The sequence below is a fragment of the Plecotus auritus genome (assembly GCF_963455305.1).
Source record: "Plecotus auritus genome assembly, chromosome: 4".
In the NCBI taxonomy this organism is placed as follows: Eukaryota; Metazoa; Chordata; class Mammalia; order Chiroptera; family Vespertilionidae; genus Plecotus; species Plecotus auritus.
The window spans coordinates 4821627-4844987 of record NC_137775.1 but is presented as its reverse complement, the minus strand read 5'-3'; the positions used below and the strand labels follow the sequence as shown (position 1 = coordinate 4844987).

At 54.5% G+C, this 23361-nt stretch overlaps 1 protein-coding gene across 1 annotated transcript in view; it reads left to right on the top strand.

Moving 5' to 3' along the window:
• Positions 1-23361, top strand: part of SYTL3 (synaptotagmin like 3) — a 46605-nt gene that overhangs the window by 15111 nt on the left and 8133 nt on the right. The window contains exons 4-8 of the mRNA XM_080663327.1: positions 4289-4340; positions 5447-5519; positions 9080-9158; positions 13970-14094; positions 19378-19512. Of these exons, the coding sequence (XP_080519453.1) occupies positions 4289-4340; positions 5447-5519; positions 9080-9158; positions 13970-14094; positions 19378-19512 (464 nt within the window). The remainder of the gene's footprint in view (positions 1-4288; positions 4341-5446; positions 5520-9079; positions 9159-13969; positions 14095-19377; positions 19513-23361) is intronic.

Genomic DNA, 23361 nt, shown 5'->3' with positions numbered 1-23361 from the left:
CTCGTCCTACACAAGCAAAGGATTTTCGGCAAGGGTGCCAACGTCACTCACGGGGGAAGGGCAGTCTTTTCAATAAACGATGGTGGAAAGACTGCGTAATGGAATCGGACCCTTACCTACCACCATCTACAAAAATTAACTAAAAAATGCACCAGACCTAAAATGATAAAACTCTTAGAAGAAAACATAGGGAGAAAGATGACACTGACTTTGGAAACTATGTTTTTTTCCAGCCATGACACCGAAGGCACATAGAGAACTGGGCCTTCATCGAAATGGAAAACTTTTGTGCCTCAAAGGACTCGATCAGCAGAGTAAAGAGGCAACCCAGGGAATGGAAGACAAATTAGCAAATCAGATATCTGATGAAGGATGGGTACCCAGCATCTTTAGGAGGGAGAACTCTTAAAACACACGTTCCATTTCTAGAGAAAATCAGAGGATGCTGAATAGCAGTTTATGTCCTATTGTCCACAAACCCGGGCCAGTTACCGTCAATCTCGAGTACCTCTGGGGGGGAGTCACACCCAGCCCTCAGAGATTCTTTTTTTTAAATATATTTTATTGATTTTTTTTTTTACAGAGAGGAAGGGAGAGGGATAGAGAGCTAGAAACATCGATGAGAGAGAAACATCAAACAGCTGCCTCCTGCACGCGCCCCACTGGGGATGTGCCCTCAACCAAGGTACATGCCCTTGACCGGAATCGAACCCGGGACCCTTCAGTCCGCAGGCCGACGCTCTATCCACTGAGCCAAACCGGTCAGGGCCAGAGATTCTTATTCACAGGAAGCATCCGGAATCGCTGCCGATAGAGTAGAGGGGACTTACTTGTCTCTCTTGCGCGGAGCAGGTGGCAGCAGGCGCAGGTGGGAGACTTCCTGCCAGCAGGACTGTGCGTCTCTCACTGGTTTGTGCTGTGCGAAGGCATCGGCTGCGGCGTTTGGCTGTGCTGTCATCTCCTTTCGTCCTGGGTAGTGTTTGGCCCAGTCTATCTAAGCTTGAAACTTCTCTGAGGACTAAAATATACCTAAAAGGCTCTGGAATCCCAGTCTGAAACCATTTATGATAGGATACCATGATTCTTTACTGGGTTTTAGGTCAAAATTTTTGAGATTTTCCATTTTGCATATGTGAGCCAAAGATTGATTCAAAACGTCATTGTCCTGAAGCTGTAATTGTCCCCCCTGCCGCCCCGGTTTTATTCACCTGGTTCTAGCACTTCGGAGGGTACTCAAGCTGGTGTGGGGACACCCCTCGGGACTGTCGCGTGTAGTTGGGCACTACCCCGGAAGCCAGAGCAGGACTGGGGGGAGAGGGGACCCTTCTTCCAGCAGCCGCCTCTAGGGGGACCTCGAGGAGGTGATTTCTTCTAAAGCTAACAAAAAGTAAACATTTAGTGCTTCTTAAGGAAACGGTGTGTAAGAAACAACTGAGGAATAGAAGAGAGAGAAACTGAAAATAAATGGCAAATCGGACAGAGCTACTGGGCAGGCTTCTGAAATTCAGCGCCAGGTTCTGATTCTGCAGGCGGGGCCTGGGGCTCTGCATTGCCGAGGAGCGCCCCCTGGTGCTGGGGAGACCCCCGGCCCACACCTGGAGTAGCAGGGACATGGCAAACCAGGACCCGTCAGCCCCACCGGGCCCTCCGCCTGGTGTATGTCCTGTGAGCTAAAAATGGGTCTCACATTTTTAAATGGTCAAAAAGTCAAAAGAATATTTGTGGCATAACAAGTATATGAAACTCAGTTTCAATGTCCAGTTTTATCAGATCCCAGACACACCACTCTTTAATATTGTCTATGACTGCTGTCACGGGGCAGTTAAGTACTTGGGACAGAGACCCTACATGACAGGGAACCTAAAATGTTTACTAGTTGACCTTTATAGAAAGGGTGCACCATCCTAGCCGGGTTTCTCAGTGGTTAGAGCGTCGGCCTGCGAATTGAAGGGTCTGGGGTTCGATACTGGTCAATGGTACATGCCTAGGTTGTGGGCTCGATTTCTCGTAGGGGGCGTGCAGGAGGCAGCCGATCAGTGATTCTCTCTCATCATTGATGTTTCTATCTCTCTTTCCCTCTCTCTTCCTCTCCGAAAATCAATGAAAATATTTTTAATATAAAAAAAAGATTAAAAAGAAAAAAGAAAAGGGTGCTCCCAACTCATAGGCCAAGGTTGCACTAGCCAGCAGGGGGCAGCAGAGAGCTGTCTCCAAGCCAGTGTTGCCCTCAGGTTGGGTAATTAGCAATGTGGCAGCCGGAGAAGCTGCGATATGGGCCTGCAGTAGAAACGCAGGGCAATTAGCACGAGATGACGTGGGGGTAGGTAGGCGTGAATAGGCAAGGCCCAGGGCAAGTAGGGCCATAAGAAGCGATTCTGTTTCTGGAGCAGAAAGACAAGGCCTGCAGGGTGTGGGGAAGCTGGCGGAGAGGCGAGGCCGGGCGGGTGCGGAGGCCCAGGAATGCTGTGCAGAGCTTGGACTTTAGGAGGAGGCAACAGGGAGCCACTGAGGGGCTTTAGGGGGTAGAGTGATAGCATCGCATCTGGGGGGATGGGCTGTAACTGGAGGCTGTGCCCCTGGGACGCTGTTGCAACAAACAATCCAGGGTCCAGAGCAGGCGTCCTCAAACTGCGGCCCGCGGGCCACAGGCGGCCCGCCGAGGACATGGATCCGGCCCGCCGGGTGCCGCTGCCTGTCCTGCTTAGCAGCCGACGCGTCCCGGGCCCTCAGTGCGCATAGGAATTTGTTCATAGTTTGTTTTTAAAACTATAGTCCGGCCCTCCCACGGTCTGAGGGACAGGGAACTGGCCCCCTGTTTAAAAAGTTCGAGGACCCCTGGTCCAGAGGATGAGGCAGCGCAGCCGCCGTGCAGGTGACAGCCCGACCGCGGGAGGGCTCCACGCGCACCGTGCCTGGGGTTCCGGGCTTTGCCGGGCCAGGCTGGAGAGCCACGCTGCTGTTTTTTCTCCCTCTTGTCCATTTTCTCTCTGCTGTCACCGTCGCCGTGACGCAGCTGGGACGGCTGTGTTTTCGCTCCTGGCCGGGACCTTTTCTCTTCGGTGGCTCCCGCGGACGTGGCCTCGCCACTGCAAGCTGGTTTTGCTAGCTCGTTTCTATCTAGGGAGCGTGTCTCCGTGGAGGAGGGCGCGCAGACTTCTTTTAGGGTCTGGCGAGCACCACGAACCCCCGGAAAATGTGCGCGGGCAGGTGGCTCCGCATCTGAGATGCTGGCAGGGCCTGTGCCTCCCCGAGGCCCACCCAGTGGAGGACCCTGACCAGGGCTGCACAGTTCAGGGTCGGCTAGGGGTCAGGGGGCAGCTGACTGAATGTCAGACGCTGTCTGCCCCCCTCCCAAAGGCCTCCCTGCCCATCCTGCTTCTCTCACCACCTGCCCTTCCTCCTGTCTCACGGAGAGGATTTGAATACGTGCCATTCTTTGGAGTCAAACCTCCCAAACGCTCAAGACGGGAGCTAGACGGACTCCTGGACGGCAGGCCGGTGACTCTGGCTGGTGTCGGGCAGCGTGGACCCTCGGGGCTGTGCCCTGAGCAGGGATGCTGCCTTCCAGCCCGCGCCTCCACCTCCAACCCCCCCGCCACGCCCTGGGCCAGGAAACACTGTGTTCACAGAACTCTGACCACATGGAGCTCTATTTTGGGGTCTTAATACATCATAAATCCCCTTTCCTTGAAACAAAAAGAGCTCTGTGTTAGATGCTGTCTTGTTTAGGAAATTATTAGCCTCTATAGCTAGAAATAAGGAGATTACATTTTTTAAAAGATTAATTTAAGCTCCATAACAAGGAACATTTAAAGGGAATATAGCCATTCAATTATAAAATATTTCCAAAGAACAAATAGAAGCTTGGAAGCCTGAACTATTTTTCAAATTCTCCAGATTTAGAAAATCAAATCCAATATCAACTTTTAATAAAAGCAGCCATTCCCAGCAATTATGGTCTCTTTGTGTGCATGTGTGCATGTGTGTGTATGTGTGTGTGTGCATGTGTGTGTGTGTGTGTGTGTAACAATAGCTTTACTGTAATATAGGTTATATAGCATCAATTTCACCTCTTTGAAGTGCATAATCTAATGATTGTAAAGTAAATTTATAGTTATGCAGCCATCACTACAATCTAATTTTAGAGCATTGCTGTCCCCCCAAATTTTACATTTTCATGTAAGACGTGACATTAGAAAAATGGCCACTTTACTGGTATTCCTTCTTATATTTGCGTCATCTGAGTTACACGCTGACTAACACTGACCTTTGCTGGCGTCTCTCCCAGGCAGATGCGAGACGGCCGGAGCTAAGCTCCTGCAATCTTATCAGAGACTGAGGTGAGTTGTGCAGACAGACGGCTGCCCTGGAACACAGACCCGCTAAGGAGCTGAGGGAGCTGAGGTCTCTGGCCTTTCAGAGGTCACAGCTTTGGAATGTAACTTTTTTTATTTAATGATAAAGTACCTGGAAAAAATTCAGAGATATTTCCAGATCCTTATGCAAAGCCTTCTAGATGCTAGCGTGGTGTTTTCTCCCTAAATGTGCTGTTCCGTTTCTTAAATTCTCCTGAAGTGTCCTAAGGAAACAAAGTATTATTTTTGATGGCACGTTCAATGAAATTCTAAACCGAGTCTTTACTTTTATGAATCATTCATGTCTCCAATATCTTGGAATAAACATCGGTGGACGTGAATAATGGCCTGAACAGGGTGAACATATATATATTGATTTCAGAGAGGCAGGGAAAGGAAGAGATAGAAACATCAATGTTGAAAGAAAATTATTGATCGGCTGCCTCTTGCACGCCCCCTACTGGGGATCGAGGCTGCAGCCCAGGCATGTGCCCTGACCGGGAATCAAACTGTGACCTCCTGGTTCATAGGTCGATGCTCAACCATTGAGCCACACCAGCCAGGCAGATGTTAACTTCTTTACACAAAATTCTGAACAGCGGCAGTTTGGATGCTGGCAGTGCGCACGCCGGGCTCCCCGGCACCCACCGAGGTTGCTGGCAGCTCCCACCAGCAGCTCTGTTGTGGCCATGATGAGATTTTGCGATCTCAGGTCTTTTTCACTTTTCACTGCCCCGTTCTCCCCCAATGCTTGTCGCACAAGCTTCTGATTCTTCTCGTGGTGGATTTTTACATCCATGACATTTCTGGTGCTTCTACCCGTGTGGTTTCCAGAGGGAACATGCCAGTCGGTAGGGCCACCCTACGCTGGTCTGCACCTGCTGTTCCCACATTCAGATCCCCAACATAATGCCCTGCGCCCAGCAGCACATCCAAGTGGGGGCCTGCGAAAAGTGAGGAAGTTAAAAAAACGCACGAAAAAACCCCAAAGATAGAGAACTTCAGTTATAGGAGGAGGATGAACTTTGTGTGCTTGTAAGACTAATTCTTGCATCATTGATAACCCATTCTTATTCCTGTATTTTTCTCAGCAGCAACATTTCCGTGGTTCCTCCCACACCCCCTCCGCTCAGTGAAAGCTGGTGCAGCGGCAGCCCTGGCCGGGTAATGTGTCTGCTCTGTGGGCTCCCCAAGGAGGAGGGTGGGGGACACAGAGGGAGAGAGGGGGGCTGGGAGGTTGGGTAGAGAACCCCAGGGCAGAGGGAGGCAGCTGTGGCTGGAGTGGTCATGAATGAGACCAATAATGGAGGGCCAACTGAGGGTCAGGGCGTGCTTGGCTCTGCCCAGTGTCTGTGCCACCACCAAGCTTTGGGGACCCTGGAACATCTGTATTAACAACTGACTCATCTGTTTCTACCCCACGCCCTCACCTTTACCCCACGCCCTCTCCTGCACCCCACGTCCTCGCCTGCACCCCACACCCTCACCTGCATTCCTGTCCCCATCTCTTTCCTTTTGTCTTTTCGTGGCCTCTCTCCCCTCACTGTGCCCTGTCCAGTGGATGTGGGGTCTTCAGAGGCTCAGTGTGTCTGAGGGTCTCCGGGATCTAAGGGGAGATGCAGGTTGAGTCACAGGAATGCGAGAGTGGGTGCCTCTAGAAATGTGTGTGTGTGTGTGTGTGTGTGTGTGTGTGGTGTGTGTGTGTGTGTGTCTTCTGATTGTTTGCAGGTGCTAACGTAGACCAGGGACCTTTCTGTCCAAAGAAATTAACCCTGTGATTTTGGCGGAGCTCCCTGGGTCCCCCCCTGAAAGGTGGAAATAATGATACTCATCTGACTTGCCTCCATGACTGGTGTGAGAAATGAACAAAATCATGCCTATGCTCATACTTGGAAACTAACGTGCCATGGAGATGTATGGTCTTAATTATTTTCATTATTATTATCCTGTGAATGCAAGGGAGTAACTATATCTATATATGGACGGATACGCACATCCTTCTATGTATATAGAAGGGGGAGAGAAAATATACACCTTCTTTCTTTTATTTCAAACTGAGATGCTGGAATGACCTTCAAAATCCTGCTCTACTTTCGCCTTGAGATTTTAAATTCTCCAAAGCTCTTTGAACAGCCCTGTGCTCAGGACATATTTACTGGGTGGATGGGTGGATGGATGGAAGAATGGGTGTATGGACAGATGCATGGATGCATGGACGGATGGATGCATGCATGGATGGATGGATGAGTAGATGGATAGATGGATGCATGGATGTATGGACGGATGAATGGATGCATGAATGGATGGATGGATGCATGGACGGATGGATGGATGCATGAATGGATGGATAGATAGATGGGTGCATGGATGTATGTATGCATGGATGGATGGATGGATGGATGGACTAATGCAGGCATCCTCAAACTATGGCCCACGGGCCACATGCGGCCCGCCGAGGACATTTATCCGGCCCACCGGGTGCCGCTGCCTGTCCTGCTTAGCAGCTAACTCGTCCCGGGCCCACAGTGCACACAGGAATTTGTTCATAGTTTTTTTAAAAAAACTGTAGTCCGGCCCTCCAACGGTCTGAGGGACAGTGAACTGGCCCCCTGTTTAAAAAGTTTGAGGACCTCTGGACTAATGGATGGACAAATGGATGGATGGATGCATAGATGGACGGATATATGCATGAATGGATAGATAGATGGATGCCTGAACAGATGCATGGATGTATGGATGCATAGGTGGACAGATGGATGAATGGATGCATGGTTGGATGGATGCATGGATAGATGGATGGATGGATGGATTGATGGATGGATGGATGGATGGATGGACAGATGGATGAATGCATGGACAGATAGATGAATGAGACTTGCAGAGGGAAGTGATCTCTTTTCTGTTGTTTTCTCTTCCTTTTTCTTCCCTCTTTAGTTTTTGGAGGCAGAACTAACCCTTGGCTTCAGGCTGGTCACCTTGTGCCTGCTCCACTGCCAACCCCTGTGACACATGCGTTCTGCCGGGTTGGCATCCCCTCTGTGTGGAGCGGGGATGAGGTTAAAGGAGCAGGTTACTTGGGTACAATCTTTAAGCCCATGAGATGTCAGGCATTGTTTCGTAGAGGTCATTGTTACCTTGTCAACAGCCCCTCGGTAAAGCTCCTTCCTTTACTGTGGTGTCAAAGCTCAGAGAGAAGCTGAGTAAAGAGGATACCTGTCCCTCAGGAGGACAGGGCCCTCTCCACTCCAGACATTTATGCACTTACTCCCGCATGACCGAACACACACACCTGCATGCACCAGCCACCCACTCCCGCACACACTGAGCACACACACCCACTGAGTACCCACACCCACTGAGCACCCACACCTGCATGCATCAGCCACCCACTCCCACACGCACTGAGCACCCACACCCACTGAACACCCACACCCACTGAGCACCCACACCCACTGAACACCCACACCCACTGAGCACCCACACCTGCATGCACCAGCCACCCACTCCCGCACACACTGAGCACACACACCCACTGAGTACCCACACCCACTGAGCACCGACACCTGCATGCATCAGCCACCCACTCCCACACGCACTGAGCACCCACACCCACTGAACACCCACACCCACTGAGCACCCACACCCACTGAACACCCACACCCACTGAGCACCCACACCTGCATGCACCAGCCACCCACTCCCGCACACACTGAGCACACACACCCACTGAGCACCCACACCCACTGAGCACCCACACCTGCATGCACCAGCCACCCACTCCCGCACGCACTGAGCACCCACACCCACTGAGCACACACACCCACTGAGCACACACACCCACCGAGCACCCACACCCACCGAGCACCCACACCCACTGAGCACCCACACCCACCGAGCACCCACACCCACTGAGCACCCACACCCACCGAGCACCCACACCCACTGAGCACCCACACCTGCATGCACCAGCCACCCACTGAGCACCCACACCCACCGAGCACCCACACCCACCGAGCACCCACACCCACTGAGCACCCACACCCACTGAGCACCCACACCTGCATGCACCAGCCACCCACTCCCGCACCCACTGAGCACCCACACCCACTGAGCACCCACACCCACTGAGCACCCACACCTGCATGCACCAGCCACCCATTCCCGCACACACTGAGCACCCACACCCACTGAGCACCCACACCCACTGAGCACCCACACCTGCATGCACCAGCCACCCACTCCCGCACACACTGAGCACCCACACCCACTGAGCACCCACACCCACTGAGCACCCACACCCACTGAGCACCCACACCTGCATGCACCAGCCACCCACTCCCGCACACACTGAGCACCCACACCCACTGAGCACCCACACCCACTGAGCACCCACACCCACTGAGCACCCACACCTGCATGCACCAGCCACCCACTCCCGCACACACTGAGCACCCACACCCACTGAGCACCCACACCTGCATGCACCAGCCACCCACTGAGCACCCACACCCACTGAGCACCCACACCTGCATGCACCAGCCACCCACTCCCGCACGCACTGAGCACCCACACCCACCGAGCACCCACACCCACCGAGCACCCACACCCACCGAGCACCCACAGCACACACCTCCCGGGGTTTGGGGGTTGGCAGCCGGGAGGCTGCTGGGGCCCGCACAGGTCTTCAAACATAACTGCCTCTCTCTCCTCTGTCTCTGTTTCAGTTGCAGGAACTTGGTCAGTGTAGAGGATTTAATAAGTCGGTGGAAAACTTGTTTCTGTCTGTTACTACCCACATGAAAAGTAAGTGGATGTCCCTTCCCGTGTTCTCCCAGCACTACCCGCGCCGCCAAGCCCCAGAGGAAAGCCCGGGCTCCTGGGCCTGCACCCTGCACCCCCAGAGCAGGCCTCTGGGTCCCTGGGGAAGGGGACCCTCCGGTTTGCCAGAGGCTCCCCTTCTCCCATCCTGTGCAGACCTGCCCCAGCAGCACCCCGGGGGCCGGGAGTTCACAGCTAGCTGGTCCTCAGCCCAGCCCCTGCCAAGGACCCGCAGGAAAAGGGCGAGAGGGTCCAGTCACCCAGAAGGGCCTCTCAGGCGGGCGGAGCCCCGACCTGCCTGTGCCGGGGGGCTGGCTGGTCTCCTCTTCTCCTCAGTAAACGGATGTTCTTCAGTCAGCAGTAATCATGCTCCCTGCAAGGAACCCAGCCTGCTGCTTAGAGGTTTTGTTCTTTCAGTGTTTTTTCTGCTCAGCTATTTCTTCCTGTTTATCTTAAAATAAATCCAAGAGCAGGCCGGGTCTCGGCCTCCCGAGCTGCCCGGAGCGGGCCAGGCGTCTGGAGGGGCTCCTGGGGCTGGGGTCTCCGAGTCCCTTCTCTCACTGCTGCCTGCCCCCCCTCCCCCCGCCCCTCTCTCTGCAGCGGCCTGTGCTGGTCTCCGTGAGGTACCTGGCCCGAGACAAGCTTATCGTTTTATTTTAATCATTCCTCTGTATTTCCCACGAGCCCTTCTGAGCTGTAGCCCAAAGACGATCACGTAAAAGCCGCTTTCAGATCAGCACAGAAGTGACTGTCATGTGACAGTCTGTCCCCTCCGCTCAGAAGGGGGAGCAGCCCAATTTCATGGCCTTTTGCTAATAGAGCTTGGAGGTTTCAAAACACCCCCGTCCATCAGCCAGGCTCTGGGGCGCCAGCAGCGGCTCCTCTCCCCCTGACACTGACGCAGCGGACTTCTCTGCTTCCTTGATTTTATTTTATTTTTTATTTTTATTGATTTCAGAGAGAGAAAGGGAGAGGGAGAGAGAGATAGAAACACCGATGATGGAAGAGAATCATTGATCGGCTGCCTCCTGCACACACACCCTCTATTGGGGATTGAGCCCCAAACCTGGGCATGTGTCCTGACCAGGAATCGGACTGTGACCTCCTGGTTCACAGGTTGATGCTCAACCACTGAGCCACACTGGTTGGGCTCTGCAGTCTTCTTAGATGCACAGCCTCTCCCCAAATCCTGTGGCTTATGTGACCCCTCCCCGCACTGCCACTCTGGACTCCCCTCAGCGTTGACTCGGACCCTGCAGTCCCTCAGCCCAACCAGCAGAGAGGCAGGATCACAGTTCATCTTGTCCAGCCACGCTGGCCCTCCACGGGGACCCACATGCGGGCGCCTTGGGCGTGCTCACGCCCCACAGCCTGCCCGATCGTGTGTCACACGTTTGAGATTTGCCAGTTTAGTGCCCATGGTGGCCAGGTCATCGTTATAGGACAACCCCTGGGGGGACTCCAGCAGCTCCGGTCTCTGCCCCGGGACATGGACTGAATCCCCCAACCCGCGCCCCCTCCCCCTGTCCAGGCGCTGCTGCTCACAGGACCCCTCCCCCTCCCCCTGAGGCGGGGACACAACACTCAGCTTCCTGAGCCCCTGGGGATGCCCGTCCCCCAAGCCCCTTCCCGTTCTCCTGCTGGGCCCACGGGCCGGCCCAGGGGTGGGGTGGGGGGGGAGCGGGGGGTCTGGGGGGGGAGGCAGGGAGCACCTGGCGGCTTTCCTGTTTCTCTGGCTTTGGGCTACGTTGCCTGCACCTTTCTCGATCCTCTTGGCTGCCTGCTTCCTACAGAGGTGCCTAGGGATCTGGTTCGATTCCAGTCAGGGGCACATGCCTGGGTTCAGGGCTTGATCCTGGGTGGTGGGGGTGGGGTGGTGGCCGAGGGGACCGTGGCCTAAAGTTGCAGAAGCTGCTCCAGCATGACGGCCTCTGGTGGCTGCTGGCGCCAGTGACGCCCGCCCCACCCGCAGGAAGAAATGAGTCACTCTGCCCTCTCTATGGTCACTGCCCTTCCGGGGACCTCAGCCAGCTCCTCAGAGGGGGAGGGGGACAGGGACCTCAGCCAGCTCCTCGGAGGGGGAGGGGGACAGGGACCTCAGCCAGCTCCTTGGAGGGGGAGGGGGACAGGGACCTCAGCCAGCTCCTCGGAGGGGGAGGGGGACAGGGACCTCAGCCAGCTCCTCGGAGGGGGAGGGGGAGAGGGACAGGGACCTCAGCCAGCTCCTCGGAGGGGGAGAGGGACAGGGACCTCAGCCAGCTCCTCGGAGGGGGAGGGGGAGAGGGACAGGGACCTCAGCCAGCTCCTCGGAGGGGGAGGGGGAGGGGGACAGGGACCTCAGCCAGCTCCTCGGAGGGGGAGGGGGACAGGGACCTCAGCCAGCTCCTCGGAGGGGGAGGGGGACATAGGCTCAGGACCACCTGGGCTCCTGTTCCTCTCCTTTGCACGCCCATCAGAAGCCTCATGAGAACCTGACTGGCTTCAGAAGGGCCCCCCATCCCACAGACCCCGCCCCCCCTTCCCCATCTGTGAACATAAATAGACCAGAGGAAGGAACGGGCTTTGGGGTGAGTGCTGAACGCAAGGCTCGGGGACCTCTCCCGGGCCTCTCACACCCTGTGAGTCCAGGCTGGGTCTCATGTGCCACTAACTTTGAGGACCTGTGGGTGCCGGGACCTTTCCAGCTGCCCCCAAGCCCGGATGGCAGACTTGAGAGCCGTGTGGATGGCGCTGCTCTCAGAGTGAACAGGCCCCAAACACCTGGTGGGCAGGTGGGCAGGTGGGCAGGTGGGCGCCGGGCTGGGGGCACGTGGGGTGTCCGCTAGCCCAGCAGTTTTCCACCCGTGTGCCGCAACCAAGATGGAAATCTCACTGTCTTTGGGGTGAGCCTTGCGTTCAGCACTCACCCCAAAGGCAGGGGCACCGACCTCTTCTCCCTTAGATTGTCAAATAAAAAGCAATGACACCAGCAACACAACTATAGCCATCCAGTGGGACTGAATCAGAATTACAGCTTTTTTGTCAGATCGGCCAAAAATGTGTGTTTTTTGGTGTGCCACAGAATTTTAGTAATTAGTTTACGTGTGTCATGAGACATCGCTGCTCTAGAGAAAAGAGACCTGCCTCAGGCAGTGCGTGCGGGACCCCTGATAAATAGCCAAGAATAAGGATGCTCACGGCGCCCCTCAGGGACCAGAGGGGGCGTGGGCTGTGCTGTCCAGTCCAGTAGCTGCAGCCACGGCCACAGGTGGCTCGTGAAATGTGGGGCCTGAATTAAGAGTAAAAACACACCGGATTCTGGAAACTTAGCATTCAAAACGAAGTTTAAAATTTCATTAGTAAGTTTAATATCAATTATATATTTGAGCAATGTGTGGATATAGTATAGTATTAAAATTATTTTACCTTTTCCTTTTTTATATTTTTAAAATATATTTTTATTGATTTCAGGGAGGAAGGGAGAGGGAGAGAGAGAGAGAAACATCCAAGATTCTAGAGAATCATTGATCGGCTGCCTCCTGCACACCCCGCATTGGGCCTCCTGCACACTCCCCACTGGGGATCGAGCCCGCAACCCCCAACCCCGGCATGTGCACTTGACCGGAACCCTGGCCCCTTCAGTCCATATCCACTGGGCCAAACCGGCTAGGGCAGGGGTGGGCGCACTTTTTGACTCGAGGGCCACAATGGGTTCTTAAACTGGACCGGAGGGCCGGAACAAAAGCATGGATGGAGTGTTTGTGTGAACTAATATAAATTCAAAGTAAAGGAGTGGAGGGGAGAGCAAGAGAACCGGATAGAACAGCCGGATCTGGCCCGCGGGCCGTAGTTTGCCCACGGCTGGCCTAGGGCACCTTCTCCTTTTTTAAATGTGGCCACATGGAAGTCTGAAGTGACACCAGCCATAGTGGGCCGCTGCTCTAAAGACAGCTTCCAGGTTGTCCTTTGAGAGCCGCAGGGATCCGGGGAGGAGCAGGGGTTCGGAGGGGGCTCCTCTCACAGCTGTGACTCACCCTTCTCCCAGACAGACCACGGTTACCTTGCAAACCAACATGTGAAGCCATCTTTTCCGGTTTTGCTTATTGAAATAGTTACAAGGACGCCTCTCTTCCAAAAGTCAAACTCACTTGCAGTTGGTTATAAAATCTTGGGGAGGCCCTAGCTGGTTTGGCTCAGTGGATGGAGCCTTGGCCTGCGGACTGGGGGGTCACAGGTTCGATTCCAGTCGGGGGCTTGTGCCTGGGTTGCGGGCTTGATCCCCAGTAGGGGGCGTGCAGGAGGCAGCCGATCAATGATCCTCTCTCATTGATGTCTCTCTCTCTTCTCCCTTCCTCTCTCTGAAATAAATAAGTAAGTAAGTAAGTAAATAAATAAAATCTTGGGGAGGGCCCCCTAAAACACCGGCTGTTGGCTGGGGCTCCCGTCTTCGCGTTTGGACAGCCTGGCGTGTGGCCCGGAGGCAGAGCCACCTGCGTCAGAAGATCTTCCTGTAACTCCCGCCCTGACGCCCTGACGGTGGCCCTCGGCCCACAGAGGGGTGTCACGGGGTCACCTCTCAAGGCTCCCGCTCCTCTGACCCGAGCCAGCACGCCGTGTCTGGAGATCCCCGTTTGTCTGAGCTCCCCCTACCCCCGGGCCCCGGAGCTGGGTGCTGGGCACACGCCACCCTTGGCCCCTCCATTAACCCGCTTTCCTGGCACCCGGGCCCCTCCCCTCCCGTGTGGCTGAGAGAGTCCCCCAGGGGGGCTCCTCAGGTCTGCGTGCCTGCCTGTCACCTCCCGTGTCTTGTTTTCTAGAACTCTCCAAGTCCCAGAACGACATGACCTCAGACAAGCAGCTCCTCAGCACCGGCCCCAGGCTGGGCGCCAGCCGGACGGAGAGGCGGAGCCAGAGCGACACTGCCATCAGCGCCACCAGCAGGGTACGCCGGGCGCGGGCAGCCGGACCCGCCTTCCTCTAGGGGTTCCGTTTCTTTTATTTATTTGTTATTTTTTTATTTTTTATTTTATTTTTTTAAATTAATGAGCACATTTATTCAACTTGTGCATATTAGAGTACATTATCTATATGGTAAGGTTTATAAGTTAAAATATAAGTTGTACCTTTAAACTTTTCATCCATGATGCAGAAATGAGGTAGGGTAAATCAGACCAGCTAATTCTATGATAGTTACATCTTATAAACACAGAAGAAGAAGAAACATACTTATTCCGATCACTAACAAGTTTAAGATTTGGAAGTAGAAATCAGTTCTACATGACTCTGAGAGGTGAGTATTTTCTACTTGTACAGTCTTAGTTTAAAAATTCTAGTCAAAATTTAAATCGGATGACTCCCAACTTCTTTTTTTTTTTTAAATATATTTTGTTGATATTTTACAGAGAGGAAGGGAGAGAGATAGAGAGCTAGAAACATCGATGAGAGAGAAACATCGATCAGCTGCCTCCTGCACACCTCCCACTGGGGATGTGCCCGCAACCAAGGTACATGCCCTTGACCGGAATCGAACCTGGGACCCTTCAGTCCGCAGGCCGACGCTCTATCCACTGAGCCAAACCAGTCAGGGCTGACTCCCAACTTCTTATTGCTAAAAAGTTAAAATTCCTTAGCATGAACTCCAACATTCTCCTTCATTCTGCTCCCTCCACATTTTTCTACTAAGTCTCGCCTCTTTCTTCACTTGTCTTATTATTATTCAGTATAGACAAAATAGATATTACCTTAAGAGGTCCAGGTTTGTTTGTTTGTTTATTTATTTATTTATTTATTTATTTATTTCCGTTTCTTTTATAACAAAGCGTTGGGCAGTCTGCAAACCTAGTCCTAGGTGCCTCTCCTTGGAGGCCGGGCCAAATGAAGGTCAAAATCAAGGTCAGTTTGGAAAACAGTTCAGAACAGGGAAGGGCTCAGCCTCGTTCCAAGTGCCTGGGGTTCCCCGAGTTTCTCCAACCTGCCCAGCTTCACAGCTCACCGAGGCGGAGCCAGGAGCAGACAGCTTCGCACATCCTGCATTCCCATCCCCTAACGTCTCCCGCATACACCCCACCTGCATCCGGGGCACAAATGGGCCTCCACGGAAGGAAAGGGCTCAGAAGGTGATTCTGGAAGCCCAGATAACTCTCTTCCTCGCCTGGGTGGGCGCAGCCTCTCTGATGCGAACTCAGGGTCAAGGGCAGGGGCATAGCCCTTACAGGTGTGTTCCAATTTTCAATCCTTAAAATAGCCCCGGGCGGACTCTTGCTGACCCACTAAAGAGGACCGGGGCCAAGAGACGCCGGGGGAGTAACGTGGTGGGAAGGGCCGGCCGGGTAGAGCGGCCGCAGGGGCCACAGCACTGCTGGGGGAGGCACAGCTCCTGGTGGGCCTGCCTGTTTCCAGTTCTGGCGTCACTGCGGCGGCACGGCAGCCCAGGCATCCACGCGGGTAGCTTTGGCTTTGGGATGCTGGTACAGCCTGGCACTCGTGGCATCCTCCCTGCTGCCTGTGCCCCTGGAACAAGCCTGCGGGCAATCCTAAGGTTGTCAGATGGGAGGGGGGCGTCCCGGGTGGAGGGAGGAGGCAGAGGAGGGCACGGCTCTGAGCTCCCGCTGTGCGGACGCCGTCCCGCGAGTGAGTGTCCAGGTCGCTGCCACCCTCTGGCTGGACCTGCTCACAACTTTTTGCAGGCGTCTTTGTCCCCACCTCACCTGAGTGAGGGGGTGGCTGGTTTTCTGTTTGTTTATTGAATCTTCACCCGGGGATACTTTTCCCATGGGTGTGCTGTTTTTGTTGTTTGTTTGTGGGTTTTTTTAGCTTTTTTGGGGAATTATTTTATTGATTTTCTACAGAGAGGAAGGGAGAGGGATAGAGAGTTAGAAACATCGATGAGAGAGAAACATCGATCAGCCGCCTCCTGCACACCCCCCACTGGGGATGTGCCCGCAACCAAGGTACATGCCCTTGACTGGAATCAAACCTGGGACCCTTCAGTCCACAGGCCGACGCTCTATCCACTGAGCCAAACTGGTTAGGGCTTTTTTTTTTTTTTTTTTAGAGAGAATGGAAGGAAGGGAGGAGAGGGAGAGAAAGAAACATTGATGTGAGAGAGACTCGATTGGTTACCTCCTGAAAGCACCCCCACCAGGGCCGGGGACAGAACCACAACCGAGGTACATGCCCTTGACTGGGAATCAAAGCCTCGACCCTGCAGTCCGAGAGCCGATGCTCCAACTATTGAGCCAAACCGGCCAGGCTGAGGGCCCGGATGTGTTAAAGAGCACCTTAGCCAGTGTTTACAAAGTGCGTGCCACGCATGGCATGACCTACAAACGCTGAATAATTACTGGGTTAAACTCTAAAGGGTACAACTTTACACAGGACACTGGTCAGACGGCCGTTCCACACGCCCTGGCCGGGGAGCTCACCAAAGTTACGCCCCCATTTCGTCGCCACACAGCGCCGTGCCCTCTGTCTGGGTGAGGGCTGTCGTCGCCCACGGTGCAGGCGACCACGGCGAGGCGCAGACACAGTAGCCACTTTTCTTAGGGCCACGTTGACTCCGGGAGGATGACTGAGAAAACAGGGCAGGGCGCCCTCCGGGTCACTTAGAGGAGCGACATGCTCTGAAATGTCCCTGCAGAGACCCCCCCCCCCCCCCCCCCCCCCCGTGAGCGGGACCAGCTGCTTCAGGACGTGAACTCGCACCTCTCCTGTGAGGCTCCTGTGCATCCCGGGGCATCTGACTGTCCATCCTGCTAATGTGTGGGTGACCTAGGTTGACCATAAAAGGAGACACCCATTAACCAGGAAGGAACAAAAAAACTCTGTAAGGAGGGGCTATGTCTGAGGAGCGGGGCCGTGGACAGCGGTGGAGAGAAGACTTTATTTCGCTCTGTGCGCCTGGTGCTCTGTGACGTTTCTCATGGACACCTGAAACCTAAAGAACCCCACCCCCACCCCCGGGGCCCCACCTGCCGGCGGCACCTGGAAGGCTGACCAGCCAGAGAAGGGAGGCGGCGGCGCTGGGTTTCAGCCATCAAAGCACCTGGCCCCCAGACTGAAGGACCAGTGACCTCGCTGATGGCCCCGGAGAGGTGGTCTACTTTTCAGCGGGGACGTAGCTTGGCTCAGAGCAGATATTCCTGGGCGAGCCCAGCCTGGGCCTTTTCTGGTACCCGAGTGAGTGTTTATGTTGAAAGGCAACCCTCAGCCCTGGCCCGTGTGGCTCCGTGGGTTGGGCGTCCTCCCGTTCACCAGGAGGTTGCCGGTGCCATTTCCAGGCAAGGGCACATGCCCAGGTTGTGAGCTTGATCCCCGGCAGGGAGTGTGCAGGAGGCAGCCGATATATGTTTTGCTCTTATATCGATGTTTCTCTTGCTCTCTTCCTCTCTGTTCCTCTTTCTCTCTAAAAAATAAAATAAAATAAACTATTCCTAAAAAAAAAAAAAAAGGGGGCAACCCTAGATGCAGTCCCGGCGGCGGCAGAGGGCGGCTCTCCCTTCTCTGATCTGCGATCAGCAAACATCCCAAGCACGCACACTGCGCGGGTCCATCGCTCTGTCAAGCAGGCCTAGTGCTTACTGGTCCCTCAGCACATAGACCATTAGCCTTGCCTCTGCGCAGGGCGGGCCTCACGCAGGCAGGCGGTCATTGTCTCCGTGATCTGCCCCAAACGAGGTAGCTGTGGAAATACGTTAAAAAGTCACTGTGGGGGGCGGGGGAGCGGACAAGCTGCTCTCTGGGCCGTGTTCCCTTCGATAAGGTGCTGACCTGACAAACGCATCCACGTCCTTCAGAATGTGCTGGGGAGCAGGTGACACCACAGGCCACAGTGCATTCCTTAGTCCATCAAAATGGGTGGAGCTTCAGAACAGGATCACTTTCCAAAAATTTCAAATATGAATATGTGCACTGATGCTTCACTACCAGTTTCCCAGGGCCCTAACCTAGAAGCCAGCCTTGCACACCCGCGCATAGTCCCACTGACGCCCAGGCCAGCCCCTCTGGCATCAGCCCTCCCTCTCCTCTTTCCATTTCAACTGTGTGTCTACTTCCTGCTGGGGAGGGAGACCGCGGAGAACAGCCTCTGCATCTTCTCCTCCTTCTCCTTCTCGCTCCTCCTCTCTCTGCCCCCGGCACTTAGGGTGGTGGGTTGGACATGGTGCTGCTTAACACAGGCCCGATGCAATCGAGTTGAGGGCAAAATCAGTAATTTGGAGGTAATCTCTTTCTTTATTTGTTCTCCAAATTCTCACTTAGCTTTTCATTCCTGAAAATTATGACTGTGGTGTGACTGTGCTATTTTCAAGTCCTACTTCTAAAAGAAGTCTCGATTCAGAAACCTTTGCATCTTCCGCCAGAAGAGTTTCCCCATCTGCCCACTGTGTTCATTGTTCTGTCCTCGCACCGTCCAGTGGACCGTCCCAGCCGCGGCCTCACGTGGCTGCTAAGCATGTGGAATGTGTCTGGGACAGCCAAGGAGCTGAATTTAATAATTTTGTTTGATATCAATTAATTAGAACCTGGATTTAAATAGCCACACAGCTAAAGGCTACCATATTGGAGAGCCCAGCTGTATACATTATAAAAGTACCCACTTTTCATAAAGAGTCGTCGTGTAAGATTTAGAGATGTATTTGGATTTTTCCCTTTTTTTCTGAGCTAAAACTCTGCCTGTCCAGTGAATATTACATTTTGTGTGATTAAGTGCCAGGGTCATTATCAAGGCCATTTCTTTAAGACTTCACTAATCCCTAGTAACCCACCCATACTGGTCGTGGCTACCCAAGGCTTGGTGGGTGATGTCGGCTCAGGGCCGCGCAGGCGTGTGTGTGTGTGTGTGTGTGTGTGTGTGTGTGTGTAGGCATTTGCCCAACCAGAAGTGCGCCTGATGGGGTGTGCACATTACTGCCATCGGTCATAGATGCAGGCTGTACTCACGGAAGTCGCCACATGTGCACAAAAGTGAACTGGGGCCCTAACTGGTGTGGCTCAGTGGATAGAGCGTCGGCCTGCGGACTGAAGGGTCCCAGGTTCGATTCTGGTCAAGGACATGTACATTGGTTGTGGGCAAATCCCCAGTGGGGGGTGTGCAGGAGGCAGCTGATCGATGTTTCTAACTATCTATCCCTCTCCCTTCCTCTCTGTAAAAAATCAATAATATATATATTTTTTAAAGTGAACTGGGGTGCAGACTCCGTGCTTAATCCTGTGTTCCCTTTTCCAGAAGGTCAGCGCACCCGATATCCTGATGCCTCTCAGCCAGGAGAGTCCCAAATGCTCCACTAACCCTGTTTCAAAGCAAGAAGGTCTCTCAGCCCACCCAGCGCCCAGCATTTCATTCTCAGGAGGCTCGAGGCGGGTGAGTCTGTCCGATAGCCTTGACACAGGGGCGGGGGGGTGGGACTGGCTTGGTCGGCCGGGGTGGGAGCGAGTGCTGTTTGTGGAATGAACTGGAGCAGAGAGAGCGCCTGGGGGTCCCGTTGACTTAGCTAGGGAGCTGGGGGGAGCCTCCCTCTCGCCGATGGCGTTTCTTTCTTACATCGCCTCAGCGTGAACATGTTCATATAGACAGAGAGGACTTAGTAACACATAATGCTGTCTTCGGATGAGAAGTTTTTCATTTCGACCAAGTTTATCAGATTTTTCTTTTATGGCTGTTTCTCTGTCTTGGCTACTCACACATTGTAACATATTCTCCTACGTTTTCTTCTAGAAGCGTTATAAAAGTTGAGCTTTTATGTATAGGTCTTGATCCAGCTCACTCATTGTTGTGGATGGTGTAAGGCAGAGATGGAGGTTCATTTCTCCCTTACGGACACTCAGTTATTCCGGCACCATTTATTTAAAAAAACCAGAAACCCACACCTCTCATTTCTCCGTTGACTTTGGTGGCTCCGTTGGGAAAAGTGTGGGTCTTTCTCTGGCTTCTCTGTCCAGCAGCCCCCAAGCTTTCGGCCCACGGGTTGGCGACCACTGCTCCGTTCTGCTCACTGATCGCTGCCCATCCTCACGCCAGTGCCACGCTGCCCGGATTATTGCGCCTTTGTTGGAAGTCTTGAAGTCAGATTATTCCTCCAACTTTCTCTCCTTTCTCAGGGTTGCTTTAAACGTAGTGTCTGTTTATAGGCACGCCTTTTATATACTCATTTTCTTACTTAAAAGCATTAAGCAAATGCTCACTTCATGCCTAAAATTGTGGTATACTGTAACAGATCCTTGGATGAGGGGTCCTGAGGCCTCAATTACAGTCGAAGCCTTTTAGTTAACTAACTCCGTGGTTGGCAAACCGCAGCTCGCGAGCCACATGCGGCTCTTTGGCCCCTTGAGGGTGGCTCTTCCACAAAATACCACGGCCTGGGCGAGTCTATTTTGAAGAATTGGTGTTAGAAGAAGTTTAAGTTTAAAAAATGTGGCTCTCCAAAGAAACTTCAATCGTTGTCCTGTTGATATTTGGCTCTGTTGACGAATGAGTTTGCCGACCACTGCACTAACTGATCTGAAATAATCATGAAAACTTTTAAACTTCAGAGTCCTCATCAAGGAAGTGAGTATCAAAGTTGTTCTTTTTTAAAGAAATACGTTTTTATTGATTTTTTAGAGGGAGAGGGAGGGAGAGGGATAGAGAGAGAGAAACACTGATGAGAGAGATACCATCCACCGGCTGCCTCCTGCGCGCCCCCTGCTGGGGCTCGAGCCTCTGCCTGACCTGCACCCAAAACAGCGGCCTCCTGGTCCCAGATGGATGCTCAGCGGCTGAGCTGCCCCCCCAGCTGGGCTCAGAGTTGCTCCTTTTACTTCACCGGATTGCTCGGCGAATGCAATGAAAGCAGATTTCGTGGCGTGGCATTGTGGCTAAGAACTCAGCTTCTGGAAACCAAGCTCTTGGTTCACATTCCAGCTCCTGGAACGGGACCCAGGGTGCTGCACCTTGCGCCCTTGCCTGGGGAGAAGGCCCGTGTCTGCATCCAGTTCCCAACCGCGTCCGTGCATCCACGCTGGTCAGGAGCCACGATGCTCTCAAACGCAGATGCGGTTCGCACAGTCCTCTGGCGGGTCCCTCCCCGCTCCTGCTGAGGGCAGCCGGGCAGGCGGGGGCCGCATTCGGCTGCGGGGCCTGGCCCTCTGCGTCTTGGATGCCCCCAGGCTGTGCGCTGGGGTGGCCCTGCCGGGGCATTTCAGCAGCTTGTGTTGGGGGGCGCTCAGAGCCTCAGGGCCAGGCGTGCACCTGAGACTAATTCAGAAAGATCACGGTCCTGAGGAAACATGTCCCCGAGGGCCAGGGAGGCAAGGGTTGCTCTAGAATAGGGGTGGGCAAACTTTTTGACTCGAGGGCCACAATGGGTTCTTAAACTGGACCGGAGGGCCGAAACAAAAGCATGGGTGGAGTGTTTGTGTGAACTAATATGAATTCAAAGTAAAGGAGCGGAGGGGAGAGCAAGAGAACCGGATAGAACAGCCGGATCCGGCCTGCGGGCCGTAGTTTGCCCAAGGCTGCTCTAGATTCTAGAACGTTCTCTCCTGGGGTTGAAGCCTGTGTGGATGGAAACAGGGAGACCACAGGGGTGGCCTCTGATGAAGGCTTTTCTAAGACCCCCGGGCTTGCCTCTGGCCCAGGCGACGAGGGACCCGGGAACCCGGCCAACCTGGGCCTGTTAAGCCGGATCCCGAGGCTGAACCTTCCCTGAGAGCCCGAGGCGCAGCTTTCCCCGACCTGCCCAGGCCCCACAGACCGGACCCTGAGCTCCTCCCCGGGCCGGAGCCACGGCTCTCTATGCCCAGAAACCCCCACACCGGCAGAGACCCACCCCAAATGGTCCCGGGCCCCACATGAGCTAATCCCCCACCCCTACCCCTTCCCCTCTGTTCACGCCACTCAACTACACGGGCCTCTCACTGGCCCGGGACCGAGTCAGACTCACGCCTGCTCTGGGGCGTTGCTGGGGCTGTCCCCTCCCCAGGCACCAAGCTCCTTCACTCCCTTCCTCCAAGTCTTTGCTCCAAGGTCACCTCTCAGGGAGGTCAGCCCCCCGCTCTCCCCTGTCCTCTCCTGCTCCCCATACACACTCTTATCACCCTCTACGGCCTGCAGCTGGCTCGCCTGGTGTTGACTGTCTGTTGTACCTGCCAAGCGCCAGAGCAGTGCCCGACCCTCAAATGGCACGCCGTAAACATCTGTGGGAAGGTTGAATTCATCCTCATCAGAGCTGCCATTTACTGAAAGCCTACTGTGTGCTAACTACTGAGCTAGGTGCGCCTCCGCCCAGTCCTCTCACAGCATCTCCTCCAGGGATGGTGTTATCACGCACAAACGGGTTCTCCGAGGGGACCTGCAGGACTCTGAGTCGACCCCCAGGGGCCGTGTGAGTCGGAGCCAGGCTGTTGGTGCTCCCCCACGGGGTTGCTGGGCCTGTGAAACCGAGTGGCTTTCCGGAGCCCACCTCCTGGCCCAGCTGACAGACTGCTCGCTGGCTCCCCGGCCGCCGTCTGAGCCACTGCGGTCATGCCCTCGGCTGCTCTTGGTGACCAGCACGGAGGTTTCCAGGGTAGCTGTGGTTTCTGCCGGCGCCTCGGCTTTTGTCACAGTCAAGGGCGCTGGGCCTGGCTTGCAGTCACAGGAGATAAGCTGTGACCTTCAGAGAAAGGGGAGGGCGCCCTCTCCTTGCAGCCCTGCCCTGCGTTGGCACGGACAAACGTCGTCGCAAAGGGGAGGGATGGCGTGTCAGGCTCACCGCACCGCGCTCTGGCCGACGTGGTGGCTCTGCGATGCCTTAAAACAGTGTCTGTTGTTTGTCCCGAGTTCCATTTGTTCCTGGCAGAAGTGTCGGTTGATACGATTCAGTCTGGCAGCCTGAGTGGCGCGTGCGATGATGCCAGTTTCATCATCAGAAGTTCTCAGCACCTCTGTCCACCCCACCTCGCCCCCCGCCCCTCCTCGCCCCCCCTCCCCTCCTCACCCCCGCCCCTGGGCATCTCCGAAGCCGCTCACAGCTGGGCCAAGCTTCCCCACCCATTAGCCTGATCTGTCCGCCCCTCTCCACGCGTGCCTTGCAGAGCCTGGAAATTTTTAGTTGTTTTCCATCGGAACGGCGGTGTGGGTGCTGGCAGGCAGGTCGCCTTTTTCAGAGCCAGGGGCTGGGTGTGGTGGAGTTGGTGGTGTTCTTGGCATTCGTTAGCTCAGGCTCGGGCCCTCTGAGGAGCTGGTTTGGTT